This window comes from Polyodon spathula, chromosome 4 (assembly GCF_017654505.1).
Source record: "Polyodon spathula isolate WHYD16114869_AA chromosome 4, ASM1765450v1, whole genome shotgun sequence".
NCBI lineage: Eukaryota > Metazoa > Chordata > Actinopteri > Acipenseriformes > Polyodontidae > Polyodon > Polyodon spathula.
Window position 1 is genome coordinate 27,894,385 of NC_054537.1, and position 18,155 is coordinate 27,912,539.

At 34.6% G+C, this 18,155-nt stretch overlaps 1 protein-coding gene across 1 annotated transcript in view; it reads left to right on the top strand.

The window, feature by feature from the left end:
- The first annotated feature begins 1,399 nt into the window (after positions 1-1,399).
- LOC121313824 (gamma-1-syntrophin) overlaps positions 1,400-18,155 on the top strand; it is a 65,071-nt gene continuing 48,315 nt past the window's right edge. Inside the window, exons 1-7 of the mRNA XM_041246617.1 lie at positions 1,400-1,532; positions 7,217-7,274; positions 8,999-9,133; positions 13,097-13,153; positions 14,840-14,897; positions 15,001-15,044; positions 15,132-15,173. Of these exons, the coding sequence (XP_041102551.1) occupies positions 7,248-7,274; positions 8,999-9,133; positions 13,097-13,153; positions 14,840-14,897; positions 15,001-15,044; positions 15,132-15,173 (363 nt within the window). The 5' untranslated portion in view covers positions 1,400-1,532; positions 7,217-7,247. The remainder of the gene's footprint in view (positions 1,533-7,216; positions 7,275-8,998; positions 9,134-13,096; positions 13,154-14,839; positions 14,898-15,000; positions 15,045-15,131; positions 15,174-18,155) is intronic.

Sequence of the window (18,155 nt, forward strand, 5' to 3'; positions counted from 1 at the left end):
CCACTTGTTTCAATGAATAAACTGTCCTTTCAGACTTCAGCTTTTCTCATGCCTTTCACTGGCACCTGTGGTTTTTTCGATGAGCGATACCTTCGTACTGTATTCTCAATTATTGGCTTGCCTGTAAGCTATCCAGGGCTGCATTGTTCTCCGATGCTGTAGCTCTGGATGGCTGCATGGTAAGTCTGCAGTGTGTAAAAAAGCGGGCGGCTAACGGCAATACGGTTTGGAGGACAACATGTGTTCGTCTTCACTCCTCCCGAGTCAGCGCAGCCGTGGTAGCGGTGAGCTGAGCTAAAAAGAATAATTGGACACTACTAAATTGGGGAGAAAATAACAAAAAACTAATTGACGACTACTAAATTAAAAAATAAATAAATCTATAAATAAAACTGTATTTCATTTCATCTCACTTTAAGGTCAGAATGGATATTAAGCAGTCTCACTTTTCTGAAATGTCATTTCTCCCCAAGTAGTGACCTTTGCAATACTTCAATAGGTTGAATTTATACAGAATCTAGAATCTTGCGCTGTTATATTTGCCAGTGGAAATTAGCCTCAGCCTTCAGAAGGTCGAAAGAGTAAGCTGATTAGTGAAGAATACTTTAAGTGTACTGGGTTTTTCTTTTTACTATGCTCATTAATACTAACGACCTAACACTAAAAATCATTAACATAGGGATTATTTTATAAAATATAAAATATTATAAAATATATTTATATTAAACAGAACATAAAAAAAAAAAAAAAAAAAAAAAAAAAAACATATTGAAAAGAAATCTTTGGGCTCCCATTTAAACACAATATAAGGAACCGCAATGTTATTATATAGGCAATCCTGCTTTAATACACTGTTATGTATTATTGTGCTTATCCTTTAGATTTCAATCTGATGTCAGCTAATGTTAACAGAATAGAATTGAAATGTTACATATAAGCCGTTAGATATGAAAATGCTTTAAATAAAACATGTTAACATGTTAATAGATTATCCACTTAAAGGTGTGTCCTTCCAGTTTTAAAATCAACTACCCTACCCTTCATAAGATTGCTGCTGTCCTTATTGTACATTGAATTTCAATACACTATGCCATTCATAGGCTGTAGGATATAAGAATGATACAGAGTTAAATATTTGCCTGGAAATGAAAACTCTGCCGGAGCTCACTGTATTGGACAGTAGTAATTCTGTTGTGTAGTACCTTTTACAGATGTCAAGGAAATGCCATTGATATTAAAGCTTACCTTACAATGATAATGGGGGCTGTAGAAATGATACTGTTGCTAATTAAATGTAGCAAAATTGATTTTACATCCTTAGTTACAACACATATAATTGATTTCAAAGCATGTATTATTACTTACAGTGAGTCATTATGTTGTGTTTCCACAGGGATCAGTTTGTGCAGTTGGAGCAAACCCAGAAATTAAAATGGTCCTTTGCTACAATCAGTGCCCATGGAAACATCATGACCCGTGTATAGCTGTACTGATAGATGAATAGGTTCCAAGACTGGGTGAAAAAGTTACAGGTATTTCATTTATTTTCTAATTACACACTTAAATGTTTTCTACGTTTCTTGGCAATTGTGAATTTAGTGTTCGTAAGAGAGGTAGGACACTTCAGTAGTAATGTGTTTATGGAAGTCTTTTTGGATTGCTTAGCATTGTTGTATTTATATTAACATTCATTTGTCTAAAAAAAACACACACACAAAAAAAACCATGCTCTGCCCTAAATTGTTTTTATCAACCTATTGACTGGTGGTGCATGATGCTATCCTGGGTGATTCTGTCAAAGGCTACCAGGCTATCACGTCAGGGAATAAGTTAATCAAATAAAACTCTCAGCCACCTGAACAAAAACAGTTAAAAATGTTTTTTAAAATGAAAATGAAGATTGCATTCGTAGCATCGGGTTCTTCACTTGGGATATTTTTTATGAATAGATTACTCTGAGATGCTGTTATTTAATGCCATCATGTTTCACAAATGGCAGCCTGTCATTCTTGAAAGGTTTGTGAACGTGGACCAGTGCCAAGTTATATCGCTAACACTGAAAAGTGCAAAAGGGAATACATTTATCTCTTCAATAAAATTCTTACACTGAAAATCAGGGATGAAGGGTAAATAAAGGTCTGTGGCATCAGCTAAATGTGCATATTGGTGCTACAGATACTGTTTTGTGTTGCTGTTTTAACAAAACATCTACACTGTATTCTTTGTTTTTATTTCTCTTACCTAATACACAATGAGTTCTCTGTTTAATTAAACTGCTTCGAAATGAATACATTAGCACTAATTGGCTAAAAAGTTTTAAGACAGATCAGCAAAATAGCCTTACAAATATAATAAAGTGGCCCTTTTTAAATCATAAAACAAATATGCGCATATACACATTAAATATGGTCTAATTGGAATGTTATTTTTATTATATTTCTAGATAATGCTTTAATTAAATCTCATCTCCTGAACTTGCCTAATTATTTGTGCATTTATGCATATTAATAAGATCATTGATGTATCCATTGGTAACACTTTAAACAGTGTCTGCAAATTCATACTTAATTCCGTCTGAATGCCGCATTATTTTAAAGTGTTACCAATCCCTTTATAAAGGAAGTCGAACTAAAACAATTACAATTTTTGGTGATACTGTTTTATAATTTTGATTTATTGATGAACATAACTCATTGCCTTACAAACTTCACCATAGAGAAAGATTACACTGAAGAAACTTGATTACTGTGGAAAGTTAGCATACATTGTTACCATGGTAACACAGTAGAACATGTGGAATAATGTACACAGTGGAATATTGTAAAACAAGTCCTTGTAGGCTGAATAGCTGAACTGGTAAATGCACAATGTAGGTCTGCATCCATTGCCAATGTAAATTCTAAAGGCCAGGTGCCTGGAGAAACCAAAACAGTTTTTTTTTTTTTTTTTTTTTTTAATTCACTAATTTAGTGATTTACGTCAGTTCCCTGTTAAAAACTGTGCAAGATAAATTGTGCAGCTCATGGCAATTCCAACATTATCCTCTTTCGTTTGACAGCAAGTTTAGCCTGAAATAGTCATGTGTTTGCATTACATTGATTAACATTAAATTATATTGTTAAGAAAACAAAACTCTTGGTATTGCAATAAAAAAAAAAAAAATGGCATGACAAAGTAAGCAGAACTATTTTCATCTGTTTCATCATAACATTTCAATTTCCAATGAACTGCTAGGATGTATGAGATTTTGAAACTCCCTGCATTAAAACAGTCGATGAACAAAGTCCCACTCATTCCACTAAGTAGTACAGTGGGATTCTAGTCATTCCCTTTAAGAAAATTATAGCCCTAGCGATTCTCTCCTGATGAAAAAAAGTTGCTCTGTGTTGCCACAGCACCATTTTGTAATGCATTTCCTTACTTCCTGTAATCCCATTGCAAACACTGTGTTAAGAAATGCATATCGCTCACATCAAAACAAATAATGCAAGGTCCAATGAAACTCGATATCAAAAAATAAATAAAATGCCAACCAGGGACAGGGCACAGCTACGTAACTGCTTCCTCACAATTGTCAAAAGGACATTTTTAGGAATTTCAAAACATTAATGTTAAAACAGGTTAATCTGTTTATACATATACGTTATAAATACAATACAGTGCCGAGAAAATGTTTGTAAACCCCTTAGGATTTTCACATATTTCAAACCTAAAATGTTATTAGATCTTAATCTAAGTCCTAATAATAGATCAAGATAACCTGATTAAACACATGACACACAAACATGATACCTTTTCAACATTTATTTATCCACAAATGATTCAACATTCAATATCCATGTGTGAAAAATTAAATTGTGGCACCCCCTTGAGAAGCAATGACTTCAACTAAACCTTTCCTGTAACTGTTGGTCAGGCTCTCACATCGTTTTTGAGAAATTTTGGCCCATTCTTCCTTACAGAACTGCTTCACCTTGGTGACATTTGAGAGCTTCCTTGCATGGACAGCTCGTTTCAGGTCATGCCACAACACTAGGTACTTGACTTGTTATATAAACATAATGCTCCATGAGCCTTCATCGAGTACTGTGTATATTCCCTTCATGTGGATAGCCATAAACAACATACTCAACTCCTTGTGGGGCTCGTGGCTTATCAGCTGTCCTCATTTGTGAATTAACTAGAGTACTCATTAATCTTCGAGGTGTATCCTCTATATAAATATCTTATTATAAATTCAATTCAACAGTTATTTTCTATTATACATGTTGCAGGTCTCAATATGTAACTGTCTAAATACAAGAGGCTTTTCCATTTTTCATAGTATTTATATACAGTTTATGAACCACAACAATTTACTAAATGTCTCCACTGGTGTTTTCTACCATTATAACAACCTTGACTTGCATAAAGAAGGAAAAACATTGAGTGAAATAGCTCGCATCACTTGATTTTCAAGGTGTGGTATCCAAAGCATAATCAACAAGTACAAAGGAATATAATCTGTAATTGACAAACCCAGTACTGGAAGACCCAAAAAACAATTCATGGCATCTATAGTTTCAGAGATAATTTTACTAGGCAGCTGGCACAATATCTATTTGTATAGTGTTAGCCTAAATCTGCCATGTGTAAGGTATAGCCACAGAAACTGGATATATAATATCTAGTACTGTTTTCACAGTAGCATGGATCACAAACATGTTATTAAAAATCCGTAAAACATTGTAGTCTGGAAGCCATGTAGAATGTGAGAAGATATACAGTGCCTATAGAAAGTCTACACCCCCTTGAACATTTTTCACATTTTGTTGTGTCAGTGCCTCTGAGTTTCATGCATTTAAATGAGGATTTTTTTCCACTTATCTACACACCATATGCCACACTGTTAAGGGGAAAAAAGTTTTTATTGAGAGAAAAAAATATATATTAAAAATACAAAACTGAAAGATCGTAATTGGATAAGTCTCTACCCCTCAGTTAATACTTGGTGGAAGCACCTTTGGCAGCAATTACAGCTGTGAGTCTGTTGGGATAGGTCTCTACCAACTTTGCACACCTAGATTTAGCAATATTTGACCATTCTTCTTTAGAAAACTGTTCAAGCTCTGTCAGGTTCCTTGGGGATCGTTGATGGACAGCAATCTTCAAGTCATGCCACAAATTTGGATTTAGGTCAGGGCTCTGACTGGGCCACTCAAGGACATTTACCTTTTTTTTTCCTTAGCCACTCCAGTGTAGCTTTGGCTGTGTGTTCCGGGTCGTTGTCATGCTGAAAGGTGAACTTCCGTCCCAGTTTCAGCTTTCTTGCACAGGGCAGAATGTTTTCCTCAAGGACTTCTCTGTACTTTGCTCCATTAATTTTCCCTTCTATCCTGACAAATGCCCCAGTCCCTGCCAATGAGAAACATCTCCATAACATGATGCTGCCACCACCATTGGTCACAGTAGGGATGGTGTTCTTTGGGTGATGCACTCTGTTGGGTTTGCGCCAAATACAACGCTTTGCATTTAGGCCAACAAGTTCTATTTTATTTTCGTCAGACCAAAAAACTTTTTGCCACATGGCTACAGAATCTCCTGACTGTTTTTTTGAATACTTCAAATGGGATTCATGGTGGGCTTTCTTGAATAATAGCTTCCTTCTTGCCACCCTACCATACAGGCCAGATTTGTGGAGTACTTGGTATATTGTTGTCACATGCACACTTTGACCAGTCTTGGCCATAAAGTTATAAAGTTGTAAAGTTGCCATTGGCCTCTTGGTAGCCTCTCTGATCAGTCTCCTTCTTGCTCGGTCATTCAGTTTGGAGAGACGGCCTGATCTAGGCAGGGTCTTGGTGGTGCCATACACCTTCCCCTCTTAATAATCGTCTTGACCGTGCTCCAAGGGATATTCAAGGCCTTTGATATTTTTTTATACCCATCCCCTGATCTGTGCCTTCCAATAACATTGTCCTGGAGTTCTTTTGAAAGGGCCTTTGAGCTCAAGGTTGAGTCTTTGCTTTGAAATGCACTACCCACCAGAGGGAACCTACAGGAACTGCTGAATTTTTCCTGAAATCATCCTTAACACATGTGGAGGCCACTTAACTTGATGTGTGATTCTGAAGGTGACTGGTTACACCTGAGCTAATTTAGGATTGCTATTACAAGGGGGGTGGACACTTATCCAACCAAGCTATTTCAGTTTTTTTTTTTTTTTTTAATTAATTTTCTACAAATTTATAGAATTTTTTTTTCATTTGAAAGTTGTGGGGAAGGATGTGTAGATAAATGAAAAAAAAAAAAAAAAAAAAAACTTAATCTATTTTAATTCCAGGCTATAGGGCAACAAAAGGTGAAAAATTTGAAAGGGGGTGTAGACTTTCTATAGGCACTGTACAATATCTGGAGAAATGAAAAGAGCTAATGCAGAGCATGACAGTATAATTATCAAACAACCACTATTGGCTCTTTGAGATCATATGTATTTGGAATGCTGCCATTTAATGTCTCTTTTTGTGATGCATTGAAACAATGGTTTTCCTATAAACACAGGTGTTTTAAATGATAGATATCAAACAATGCTTTTGTTTTGCATTTAATAAATGGGTTTGTTTTGGGAATTGCATGTATATGCTACACCAATGCATGGTGAGATGTAACTGTGAGGTGGAGTTAAAGAATGAACAATCTGTGTCAGCATAATGCAAGGCAGTTTATGCAACTGTACAGATCAATTTGTTAGAGGCCTTTATTCAATGCAGTAGTTACATTCAGATGACATAACAGTGGAAAAGTGCAGCTCGTTTCCACCTTACCTGAACAGAAGCAATTTAATTAAGTTAAAAAAACAAGTTTTAGAAGTATGCAATGTATGCTTAAATATTACAGAGTGGGATTGTAGTATCAATGTTTGAGATTACATGTTAAAACATATTATTGGTACAACTAATAATGATCCTGCCTTTATTTACACAGTGGGTGTGGAGAATGATTCTGCCTTCAGCTAAACAAACAAACAAAACAAAAGCAACCCAGGGGCTAGTTTCAACTCATTGTGCTTTGTGTTTGTCTTCTATAACAGCCGGGTGCCATCCTCTGAGCTGGAGATGAACCAGACTTAACTGTAAATCTAGACAAAAATGCACATATACCATTAGTTGCGCTGATTAGCTTTCTGCATCTCTGTTTACATTTTAACTTGTATTTGTTTTTCTGCTTTTTCCCACAGACCATCATTCCTCACTGTGCCATACTAGCACATGGATTTCAAGACTGCCAGTGAGGAGGTAACGTGATCTGTGTTAATGCCATTTTACATTTGTATTAGGGTCAATATAACTGAATTTAAATAATAATGTTAAGTCCATAATTACTTAAATATTGTTTCCAAATAAAGTTCAAGACAAATAATTCTAAAGCATGTAGAACAGACTATATTCAATGATTAGATGCCTAGCCTAAAACATTGTATATATTGGTTGGTGTGACACTGACACTGTAAAACATTTTCTTGTTGATTGAATGGGATCTTCTCCAAATAACTTCCTAATAAGATATTGTGTGCTTGGAAAAAACACCTGCCAAATAATAGGATTGCATTTCTTATATAAAATAGAAAAAAAACTCATGCAGCACAGCTAATTAACAGGACTAGCATATGTGCCCAGCTGCTGGTTTCAATAAACACTTTATGACCAATTTCTTTAAGTTGCAAAACCAAAGTGCCCAGCTTTCAAACACGTAGCATCTGCTTCTGTAATGTCCAAGCTTATGTAACCATAGGGAGGAATACATATATACGAATTTACTGGTAAAAAAAAAAAAAAAAAAAAAAAAAAAACTGTGGAAAGTTGACCCACAATGTTGTTATGAGAGGTATTGAAATGCACACGACATATCAATAAATAGCATGCCAGCTGTATGATTTACTGGGGAACACCAGCTGGGTATGGGAAAGTAAGAGAAAAGGCTATGTTACAACTCTAGCAAATCAGGAAATCTGAAAGTTAATTTAAGGACATATATAGATGTGTAACATTCAGGTGTACTAGTTTTTTAACAACAACAGTATGTTTTTATACTATACATTGTCCACTAGTTTTTGCATACAAGCAGAACCCATTAACATATAGACCCAGAAGAAACAGAACCATGAAATTGCACTCAAAGCCTGCTTGTTGATATTTTTTTTTTTAATTAAAGTCAACAATATGTCGCAGTACCTACAAACTACACCGCTGCATTTATGGTTTGTAAACATGCCTGCAACATGTACATGTTACGAAGAATATTGCAAAAATAAATAAATAAATAAATAAATGTCATATATCTGGAACTTATTTGCCGAACAAAACTGCATGCAAACAAAAAAAAAAAAAAAACATTTTCAGTTCATCCATCCATCCAGATACCAGAGATGATTCGTTTGTTTATGTCAACATCCCATTTGGTAATAAAGTGATTTGCAATTTCTTGCTGGCTTCTCTTGGGGTGTTCTTTAGAACAAATACAAATTATTTTTTTACCTGCCTTGAGTGATGCTGTGAGGGAACACTTTGTACAGGGTATCCCCAGGCACACTCCAATATCAATGTATCAATGTAGAGACAATTTTGACAAAGAAAATGTGTCATGTTTTTTTTTTCTATTTGTAGTGTGGAATTCTACTTCATATTACACATATTCTCTGACACAAGTGCTAGTGGATTTATTCTTGTTTACCAGTAAATGCTTTTAAGACGCCTATAGTTATGGCCATATGTTTAGCATCATCTACAATTTTAGGATTGAGAAAAAAAAAAGATATATATATTTAACATCATTTTTTTTTTATATGGAAAACTACAAAGCGGTATCTAATTCACTTTATGAAGTCAAAAGCAGTTAATTCTACAGGGTGATGCAAAACATTTGGCCATAGCTGTACATGTATTTGTGAACCTTAATCATTTCAAAAAGCAGTACATTTTTGCAAAAACACAAAAGTAAGGTCTTTTATTTTATTTTCCAGAAAAAGACTGGGGTTTTTTTGCTGCAGGATGGTAATCAGGAACCTTTCAACGTTCGACTGCACTTAGCTAAAGACATTCTGACTATTCAGGAACAGGATGTTATATGTGTGTCAGGAGAACCTTTCTATTCCAGTGTAAGTGGTTTAACAGTTTTTATTTAGATTTGTACTAGCATGTACAGCATGCAAAGAAAGCATCTACAAATAAGCATGGGTACACCTAATATAGTCACTAAATATGCTCTGTCACCACAACAATAAATATTATATTTTAGCAGAAAATACATTCTTTTTCATTTGTGTGTGATATTCAGGTGCAGTTAAAAGCCATGAACATAACTGTTGTTTCTTTGTTGACTTCTTATGAAATTTACAAGTAGATATTTACCACTTTAATTTATCCCTAAATTCTTACCAGTGATGCAATATCTTTTTTGTTAGGTCTAACCTTGAATGAAACATGCTACAGTATAATAAACAGTTTCATTTTAATGCATAACACATATCAGCCACTACACCTGGTTAAACAAAGTTCCAGTTTTTCTTGCCTTACCTTTCAGTATGTCTTTAGCTGTTTTTATTTCTAAAATCATTTCACCTGTGTAATGCCTTGGGCTCAAAGAATGTTACTGGCTACAAAGCATGACAGTCAATAGGGAAAACAGCTGGTTGCTTATAGACAGGAAATAATGAGTTGGAAGAGTCGGGATCATTTCAATCAAAGGAAATGCAAGATTACCAGAGAGTAAAAACCTATTCATTTTTGTAATAACGTGTTTTTCTTCTACAACTGCACATTTGAGACCATTATAGCGAAAAAAAGTGCTGGACAGTTAGGATTTATTCAATTATTTCCTAAGCCACAATAATACAACATTCATACATGCCGAGAGACTAACGCATGCCTTTGTTTCATCTAGAATTGATTATTGTAATGCACCCGCTTGTAGTTTGTTCAGAATGCCGCCGGTAGAGTTCTGACCAAAACCAGGAAAAGTGAACTTATTAACCTTGATTTGACCTCTTTACACTGGCTCCGTGTGCAGTATATAATTTATTTTAAGATTTTTCTGTTAACTTACAAGGCTCTGAATGGATTAGCACCTAGTTATTTGCATGAGTTACTGACCCCATATCTACCAAACCGCACTCTGAGATCACAGGATGCAGGGCTGCTGGTTATTCCTAGGGTCAACAAAAGCAACACGGGAGGTAAGGCTTTTTCTTGTAGAGCTCTTACATTATGGAATGCTCTGCCTTCATTTATCAGGGAAGCTGGGACCATTACAGTTTTCAAGTCAAGACTAAAAGCACACTTTTATGAAATGTTTTTCTTGTCTTAGTGAGTTTTAATGTAACTTTAAAATTGCTGCTTTTGTTTTATGTGTATGCTGTTATTTACATGGTCTGATTGTGGCAGTCTGATGTGTGACATGCTGTGCAAATGTATTGTGGTTTGTTTGTACTGTACTGCGATACTTTTGTATAAAAACCACTATATAAAAGCAATAAATAAATACATACACAAACTAAATTAAGATACAACAGTTATGTTCACTTCTGAAATTATTTAGGAATGTACATCATAACTACAAACCGCTAGAAATTATTTTGCAGGCCCACGGTTGTGAAGTATTTTCTTTCTTTCTTAATTAATTCTATTATACACTAGGCTACTTTATATTTGTGTTCCTAAATCTAGACTGTTTCCAAAAAATTGTAAAAGAAAAAAGTGCACTTCACTCAAAGAATGGTTGAAGATGAAAATATAGTCTACATTTAGAATGTCACTATATATATTATATATATTATATATATTATAATATAGCTATATTATATATATATATATATATATATATATATATATATATATATATATATATATATATATGTGCTGCCTTGAAACTCATTTTGATCGCCCTCATAATGGTCCAGTGTAAGTGGTTCCTTGCAAGTGTTACAGTTGTTTTATTTAGACATTTTACCTTTGCTTTTGAACTTGCTTTAATAGGCCTGTATATAAATTCCAATTACACATTATCATACATTGCTTTTCAGCCACAACATTAAGGGGCTAATGTAAGGATACATGCAAAGTGAATTGCAGCTGCAAAACACACATATTGCAGCCAAAATTGTGAAGAAAAAAAAAAACGTGTTCAGTAGCCACAAAGTGGGACTTTAGAGGCCACTAAAGATGTGGCATATGTAAACAGTGGTTATCACCTGGCATTCTGCACCCGCTATCAAATTAGCACTTTGCCATCATTAGTCCATTTAAATGCTACTGAAATGTATTCAAATGAAGAAACAAGCATGGAATTGTGACATTTTTTGGAATACTAAGAGGGCTGGAGACAATCTAATGAGATTTAAGGATTTTGCCTTTCACTTGGGCAATTGCTGACCCTCCAAAAACTTTGCACCACCTCTTACAAGGTGCAAACCATTGTGGAAGCCAGTAATTCAGAGCTGTATAAACCAACACACCTTCAGAGACCTGTCATTGGCCTCAGGATGGCTGCTATGGTACACTTTCTGATGCAGAGATGCTTGGCTCTTGTTGAGGAAAAGCAGGTAAAACCTTTGGAGAAGAAGGGCAAGACAGACTATACCCTCTATATTTAAACCCTAGGTCACTTTGTTTGGGATGCCGGAGGATGTGGTGGCAAGGCATTATCGTCTTACTCTGCAGGTAATCCTAGACCAAATAACTGAATTTCACCTTTTCATCACCTGGTTGACTGTCCTCCTGGTAACACCGACAGCATTGGACTTTCTCCACTACAGAGGACCATATGGTCTCTTTGGTAACATAACTGATGTTGGCTGAGGCTTTTCCAAATAACCCAATTTAATACTGAGTGGCCTCAGCCATAAATACTCTCAGCTCCTCCACCGAAAATGTATTTCTGTGTGCCAAGAGAAGTTTACTGCCTTTCCTCTGACATATTTTTTTGTTTGGTTTGATTTTCGTGCTCCACAAATCTCATACAGCGGCTAATGCTCTCTGTACTCTTAACTCATCTCAACTCTGGGCTGTAAGTGCGGCCGCTAAAAATCCTGATGCACAGACGGCACTCACTGTGACCCTCATTGTCATGATTGCAGCTCATTATTTGTGTGTTTTGAGTAATTAAGCTTACATAGGCCGCAGTGCAAAATAATTGCTTGCCTGTCATTGTTTGATCTACGCCTATCCTTACATCAGCCCCTAAATGCTTAATTTATGATGCACTATGTAAAGCAAAAGCAACAAGTACTGATTACTATATTATATAGATATATATATATGATATATTATATATATATATCGTATATATATATATATATATATATATAACTATATATATATATATATATATATATATATATATATATATATTTACAGGAATATACAAATTAACAGGAATATACCCCCAATGTTGTTGGGACTAGACAGATTGTTTTATAGAAATCAGCTAAAGGCAATGTCAATTTGGGAACAGAGTTTTAATTAATTTCATATTGTTAGGATGTCATTTTAAAGTCATGAGGAACAATGTCTTCCAACAAGGTTATTGAGCTTATGCTTATTCTATTTAATTAGCTCTTATAATTGAACTGCTACTCATACTGTACATGCTGATAAGTTTAATAACCATGGAGGTTTTAGTGTTTTAATTGGGCCTGCTTTTGCATACTGGAATTATCCGCAAACAATTGCTTACAAGTGTAAATTATAAAAAAAAAAAAAAAAAAAAAATCTATTACTGGGGCTGTTTAATTCATACCACCTTTAGATTGGTCATGGTTTAGATCAATTGAACAGAACTCTACCTGTGTAATAAAGGTAAAACATCATGAGCTGGCAAGGATGAGACTATAATAATGTATTTCCATGAATTAAGAAAGTCACACATTATTGGTCTTGTGTCTGCATGTTTCCTTTACAGTTTGCTGCTGGGTAGAGACAATGACACAGTGTTACATAAGCCAGGTGCTCAGTGTTGATCTAGAGGCATTGTACTCAATTTTAGCACAAGTATTTTTTAAATATTTCAGTATACAGACTCATGGCATGATAAGTAAGTTACTGATAATTATTATTTCTCACAGGAAAGAACAGTGACAATTAGAAGACAAACAATTGGAGGATTTGGTCTAAGTATCAAGGTTAATATTCTGTATATGTTTAACAGTACTACTTACAGCATACTGTTTGCCTATTGAAAAATCTTTTATATATGCATTTATTTTTTGGCCACTTCATAATTCCTTACTGGTTTCTAAATAGGACTAGTTTCACCAGGGCACCCTGGAAGCATGTTATCAATCACATGGTACAAACCTTAGCTTTTGAAACCATTTAGATGATTGTAGGTATTTGTTATACGCTAACATTGCATAAAATGACAACAAAATGACAACAATTATCATGATCACAATATTTGTTTCTTTATTATGTGACATAATAAAATTATATCTGGTGGAATGTCACACATTTAATTACAACACTTTCATTGGTATATAAATACAAAACAAACACTATAGTCACTGGGCAAAACCGACAGATGTTAACAGGGCATGATATTAAAACAGTTAGCCATCCATTATCATAACATACCTCCTGGCTCATGGATTTTTGTTGCACTGATCTTTTAGGGCATCAGTTTGTAATATCTGAAAAAAAGTGACAGCTGTCTACTTTGGTTCAGTGGCTCAACCCAATTCAAAGTGAACTTGATCAGTACAGAAAGATGAAAGCAGAAATGATCCCTTGAAAATACCTGGGCTAACTGTATGCCCATAGGCTAAAAGAAAACAGGAACTTGAGAAATGTAATAACATCAATAACAATACATTCTATTTGAGCTTTTTCAGCTGTTCCAAATGAACTGAGCATTTGTGCAGCTGTCCATTAGTACTGCAACCTCATTGCATTCCTTTCTGATGTGCTTCTTCATAGTACCTTGTTTCTGAAAGGTTTGCAGCTATGTAGAAGAAATTCGATAGATAATGATATGTGACAAGAACATGTAAAAGCCAAGAGGGAGGATAGAATTTAAATAAATTACAATACACAGTCTGCATATCTAGTAAGCACAGGACATTTTATTATTACTTCTACAGATTTCAGGCCATTGTTATGCTGACTTTTTTGTTTTTCACAATCTGTAATAATCTGATTTTTAAACATTTATATAAAAAAAAAAACAATACATATTTGGACAATTTGGTTGTTATAATTAGGTTTGTAGTTAAATATATAGAAGAGGAACATGTTATAATGTTATGGTGTTTTATATATGATTAGTTTTGTTCAGTTAGAACTAGAACATAAGAGGTGATTTAGCACTTGGGTTGTCTTGCAAAGCATGGCTGGGTGGAAGTATTAAACTGACTGCTGTTTCAATTTGATAAGGGCTAACTATTTTTTGTAACTTTCAAGATTGTATGCATGCTGTTTTGGTCTTTTAAGTTCTGTGCACAGTTTTCAATTACCACTCAGAGTGGTGAAAGTGCTACATCTGTATTTGCTTAGGTTGTTTAGAATTTATTTTGAAAATTAATGGTGCAAAGTGTTATTCAGATAAAATACTTTTTGAGCAATTTTTTTTCTAGGAACATTCTAAAATTTTAATTCTAATAAAATGCCATTTAAAGAGGTACTGTCACATCAAGCTTCTACAATGTTTTCATTGCTGTACTATCTTGGAGATGACATTATCAAATATTTATAAACACATATACAGTGTGGCATATGATAGTTTACATTGTAATGTCAAGTATGTTATCATTCAGATAAGAAAACAACGTGAGAAAGATGTTACTGTACCTTTCTTTTCTGATTGTTTTTAGGGTGGAGCTGAACACAATATTCCAGTAGTCATATCCAAAATATCCAAAGAACAAAAAGGTATAAAGAACTACATTATTATTATTATTATTATTATTATTATTATTATTATTATTATTATTATTATTATTATGAAGCGTCTATTTGTATTTATTTTTTTCAGCTGAACTTTCAGGACTGCTGTTCATTGGAGATGGAATCCTTCAAGTTAGTATACAGAACATGCCATTGTCTACCTACATTTTTTAAAATTTATCTAAAAACTAAACATGAATGTATTATTTTTCTTTTTAGATAAATGGAATAAATGTGAGAACCTACAGACATGAAGAACTGGTAAGTTTAATGAGAGTCTGAACGTATGTCTGTTCCTCCTCGATGTAAGGTGAAAGGTCTTGAAGGCACTTCAAGTTAAAGTTAGAAATCTTTTTAAATTTAATTATAATGTCAGCAAACCTACCATATATTGTTGTTCAGAAGAAATTATCGAGTTACCCCCAAGATAATAAATAAATAAATAAATAAATAAATCATAAATTATATAAAACTATCCCTTACTTTTATAAATCAATGCATGCACACCTTAACTCTCAAACCAATGTCCATATGAGACAGATACAGTACCGAGAAAAAGTTTGTGAACCCCTTAGGGTTTTCATATATTTCATATATTTCAAGCCTAAAATGTTATTCGATCTTAATCTAGGTCCTAATAGATAACCTGATTAAACAAATGACACAAAAATGTGATACTTTTTCAACATGTATTTATCCACAAATGATTGAACATTCAATATCCATGTGTGAAAAAGTATGTGAAGCTTTAGATTCAGTAACTGGTGGCACCCCCTTGAGCAGCAATGACTTCAACTAAGCATTTCCTCTAATTCTTGTTCAGTCTCTCCCATCGGTTGTGAGGAATTTTGGCCCATTCCTCCTTATAGAACTGCTTCAACTCAGTGATATTTGAGGGCTTCCTTGCATGGACAGCTGGCTTCAGGTCCTGCCACAACATTTTGATGGGGTTTAGGTCTGGACTTTGACTAGGCAATTCTAAAATGCGGAATTTCTTCTTCTGCAGCCATTCTTTTGTAGATCTGCTTGTATGTTTAGGATCATTGTCTTGCTGCACGACCCACTTTTGGTTCAGCTTCAGTTCACGGACAGATGGTCTGACATTCTCCTCTAGAATCTTCTGATACAATGTCCTGAGGTCCAGGTCCTGAGGCAGCAAAGCAGCCCCAAGCCATCACACTCCCTCCACTATGCTTGACGGTTGGTTCAAACACAGTGTTTGGTTTTCGTTTCTCATTGAGGACAAAAAGTGCGACCTTTGACTCATCTGTCCAGAGAACATTGTTCCAGAAGTCTTGTGGATCATCTATGTGTCTTTTTCTGATAGTTGAGTCATGAACACTCACAATAGCCAAGGCGAGAGTGGCCTGCAGATCCTTGGATGTTACTCTGGGGTTCTTTGTTACTTCCTTGATGATTTTTCAATTTGTTCTTGGAGAAATTTTGGAAGGACGACCGCTCCTGGGTAGAGTGACTGTGATCTTGAACTTTTTCCATTTATAGACTGTCTGACAGTGGATTGGTGGAGCTCCAAATCCTTTGAAATGGTTTTGTAACCCTTTCTAGACTGATGATCATCAATAACTGTTTTTCTGAGGCCCTCAGAGATTTGTGGCATGACGTATTCCACACACCTGTGTGGTGAAGACCAAACTCACAAAGTTTCTGATCTTTATATAGGGCGGGCCCTCTCAAACTCACCCCTGAAGATCTACCTAATTATTTAAACACTTGATTTTAGTTATCCCCTTAATTGAGCTGATAAAACCAGGGGTTCACACTTTTTCACATACCCTGAATCTTAATTACTCATTGTTTATCTAATTCATACATCATTTTGTTTCAAAAGATATGTAATTGGTTAATATAAACCCTATTGGATATTTATGGAAACACTGGTTTTGATTCAAGAAAGCTATCATGGTAAAACTAAGGAATTTCCATAATTATCATTGGGGTTCACAAACTTTCTTGGCACTGTATGTGTGTTGTTTCTTCTATACTGCACTGTAGATATAATATATTATGATTTAAACATATTGGAATTCATTCATATATCATCTTGTTATCATTCTTTTTTGTTACAAAAAACACTGTTTAGTATTACTCTTGTGGAAGCATGGCTGTTCCCATTTTATTCAAGAACAGAAGATGTGGCACAGCAGATTAACTAACCATTCACCTGCTGATAACATCATGAACTGTCACTAAGTTAAATGGTAGAAATGAGTATAGAACGAGACGATCAACTACTTAAATTCTGTTCAGGGCCAGTGTAAATGTCACAGAATTCAACTATTTCTATCATACATTAAATGATAAGCATCTGCCTGAAAGGGCAACAGTGCTGACTAAGTATAAAGCAGTACCAGACAGAATCAACAGGATAAATACATATTTTTGTATTGAAAAAAATATACATAATATTGTATTGCAAACTTAAGGGAGGATTCTCATAGAGATGCATAGCTCGTACTGGGTTTGCGGCATAAACAATGTGGTTACACTGCATCACCAAGCAGTAAAGAATGTAGCTTGAAGCTAGGAGGAGATTTCTGAGAGTAGACCCTTTTTTTAGTTTTCTTCATGGAAAATGCTGATGGAGCATACCGTTATAGTTTCTTGTTAGGCACTATTTTTCTTGGCAGGCATTCTTTAAATAAGTTGGACTGGGCAATTGCTGATGAGTCAGCAGATGCAAATAAGGTTGTTATTGCGTTTTTGGCTAGATGTCATTTTTTAAAACCTACCCTATTTAAAACTAACTTCCAATACTTTATCCAAATCAGGCCAATAAGGAATAATAGTATTTAATTCAAAGAATAAAAAAATGCTAGGGTTACAGCTTTTCACTAGTTGTGAATTTGTTGTTAGTATCCAGACTTTGGCTAACTTGAAGGACATTTATGAACAGAAAATCAGTGCAAATTAGACGTCTATACAGTGAGTTGTCATCTGTATTATCATCCATCACAGGTACTACAACCAAAGGGTAGATTAAAAATAAAAAAAATCTAGCAGCATTTGTTATTTGTCTTTTTTTTACATTCTTGACACACTACCTATTGTTGTACTAGAATGTAAAAGCAATCTTGGATTTAAAGCTCAGGTTATTCTGGATAACAAGCCTGTCAGCAGAACTTTCAAAGCTTGTGTTTTTCATGCGAAACAATCGACAATGCTTGATTTCTGTGTGAAACTGTAAGTTGTTTATTATTGTGTTTGTTCACAGAGTTAATTCTG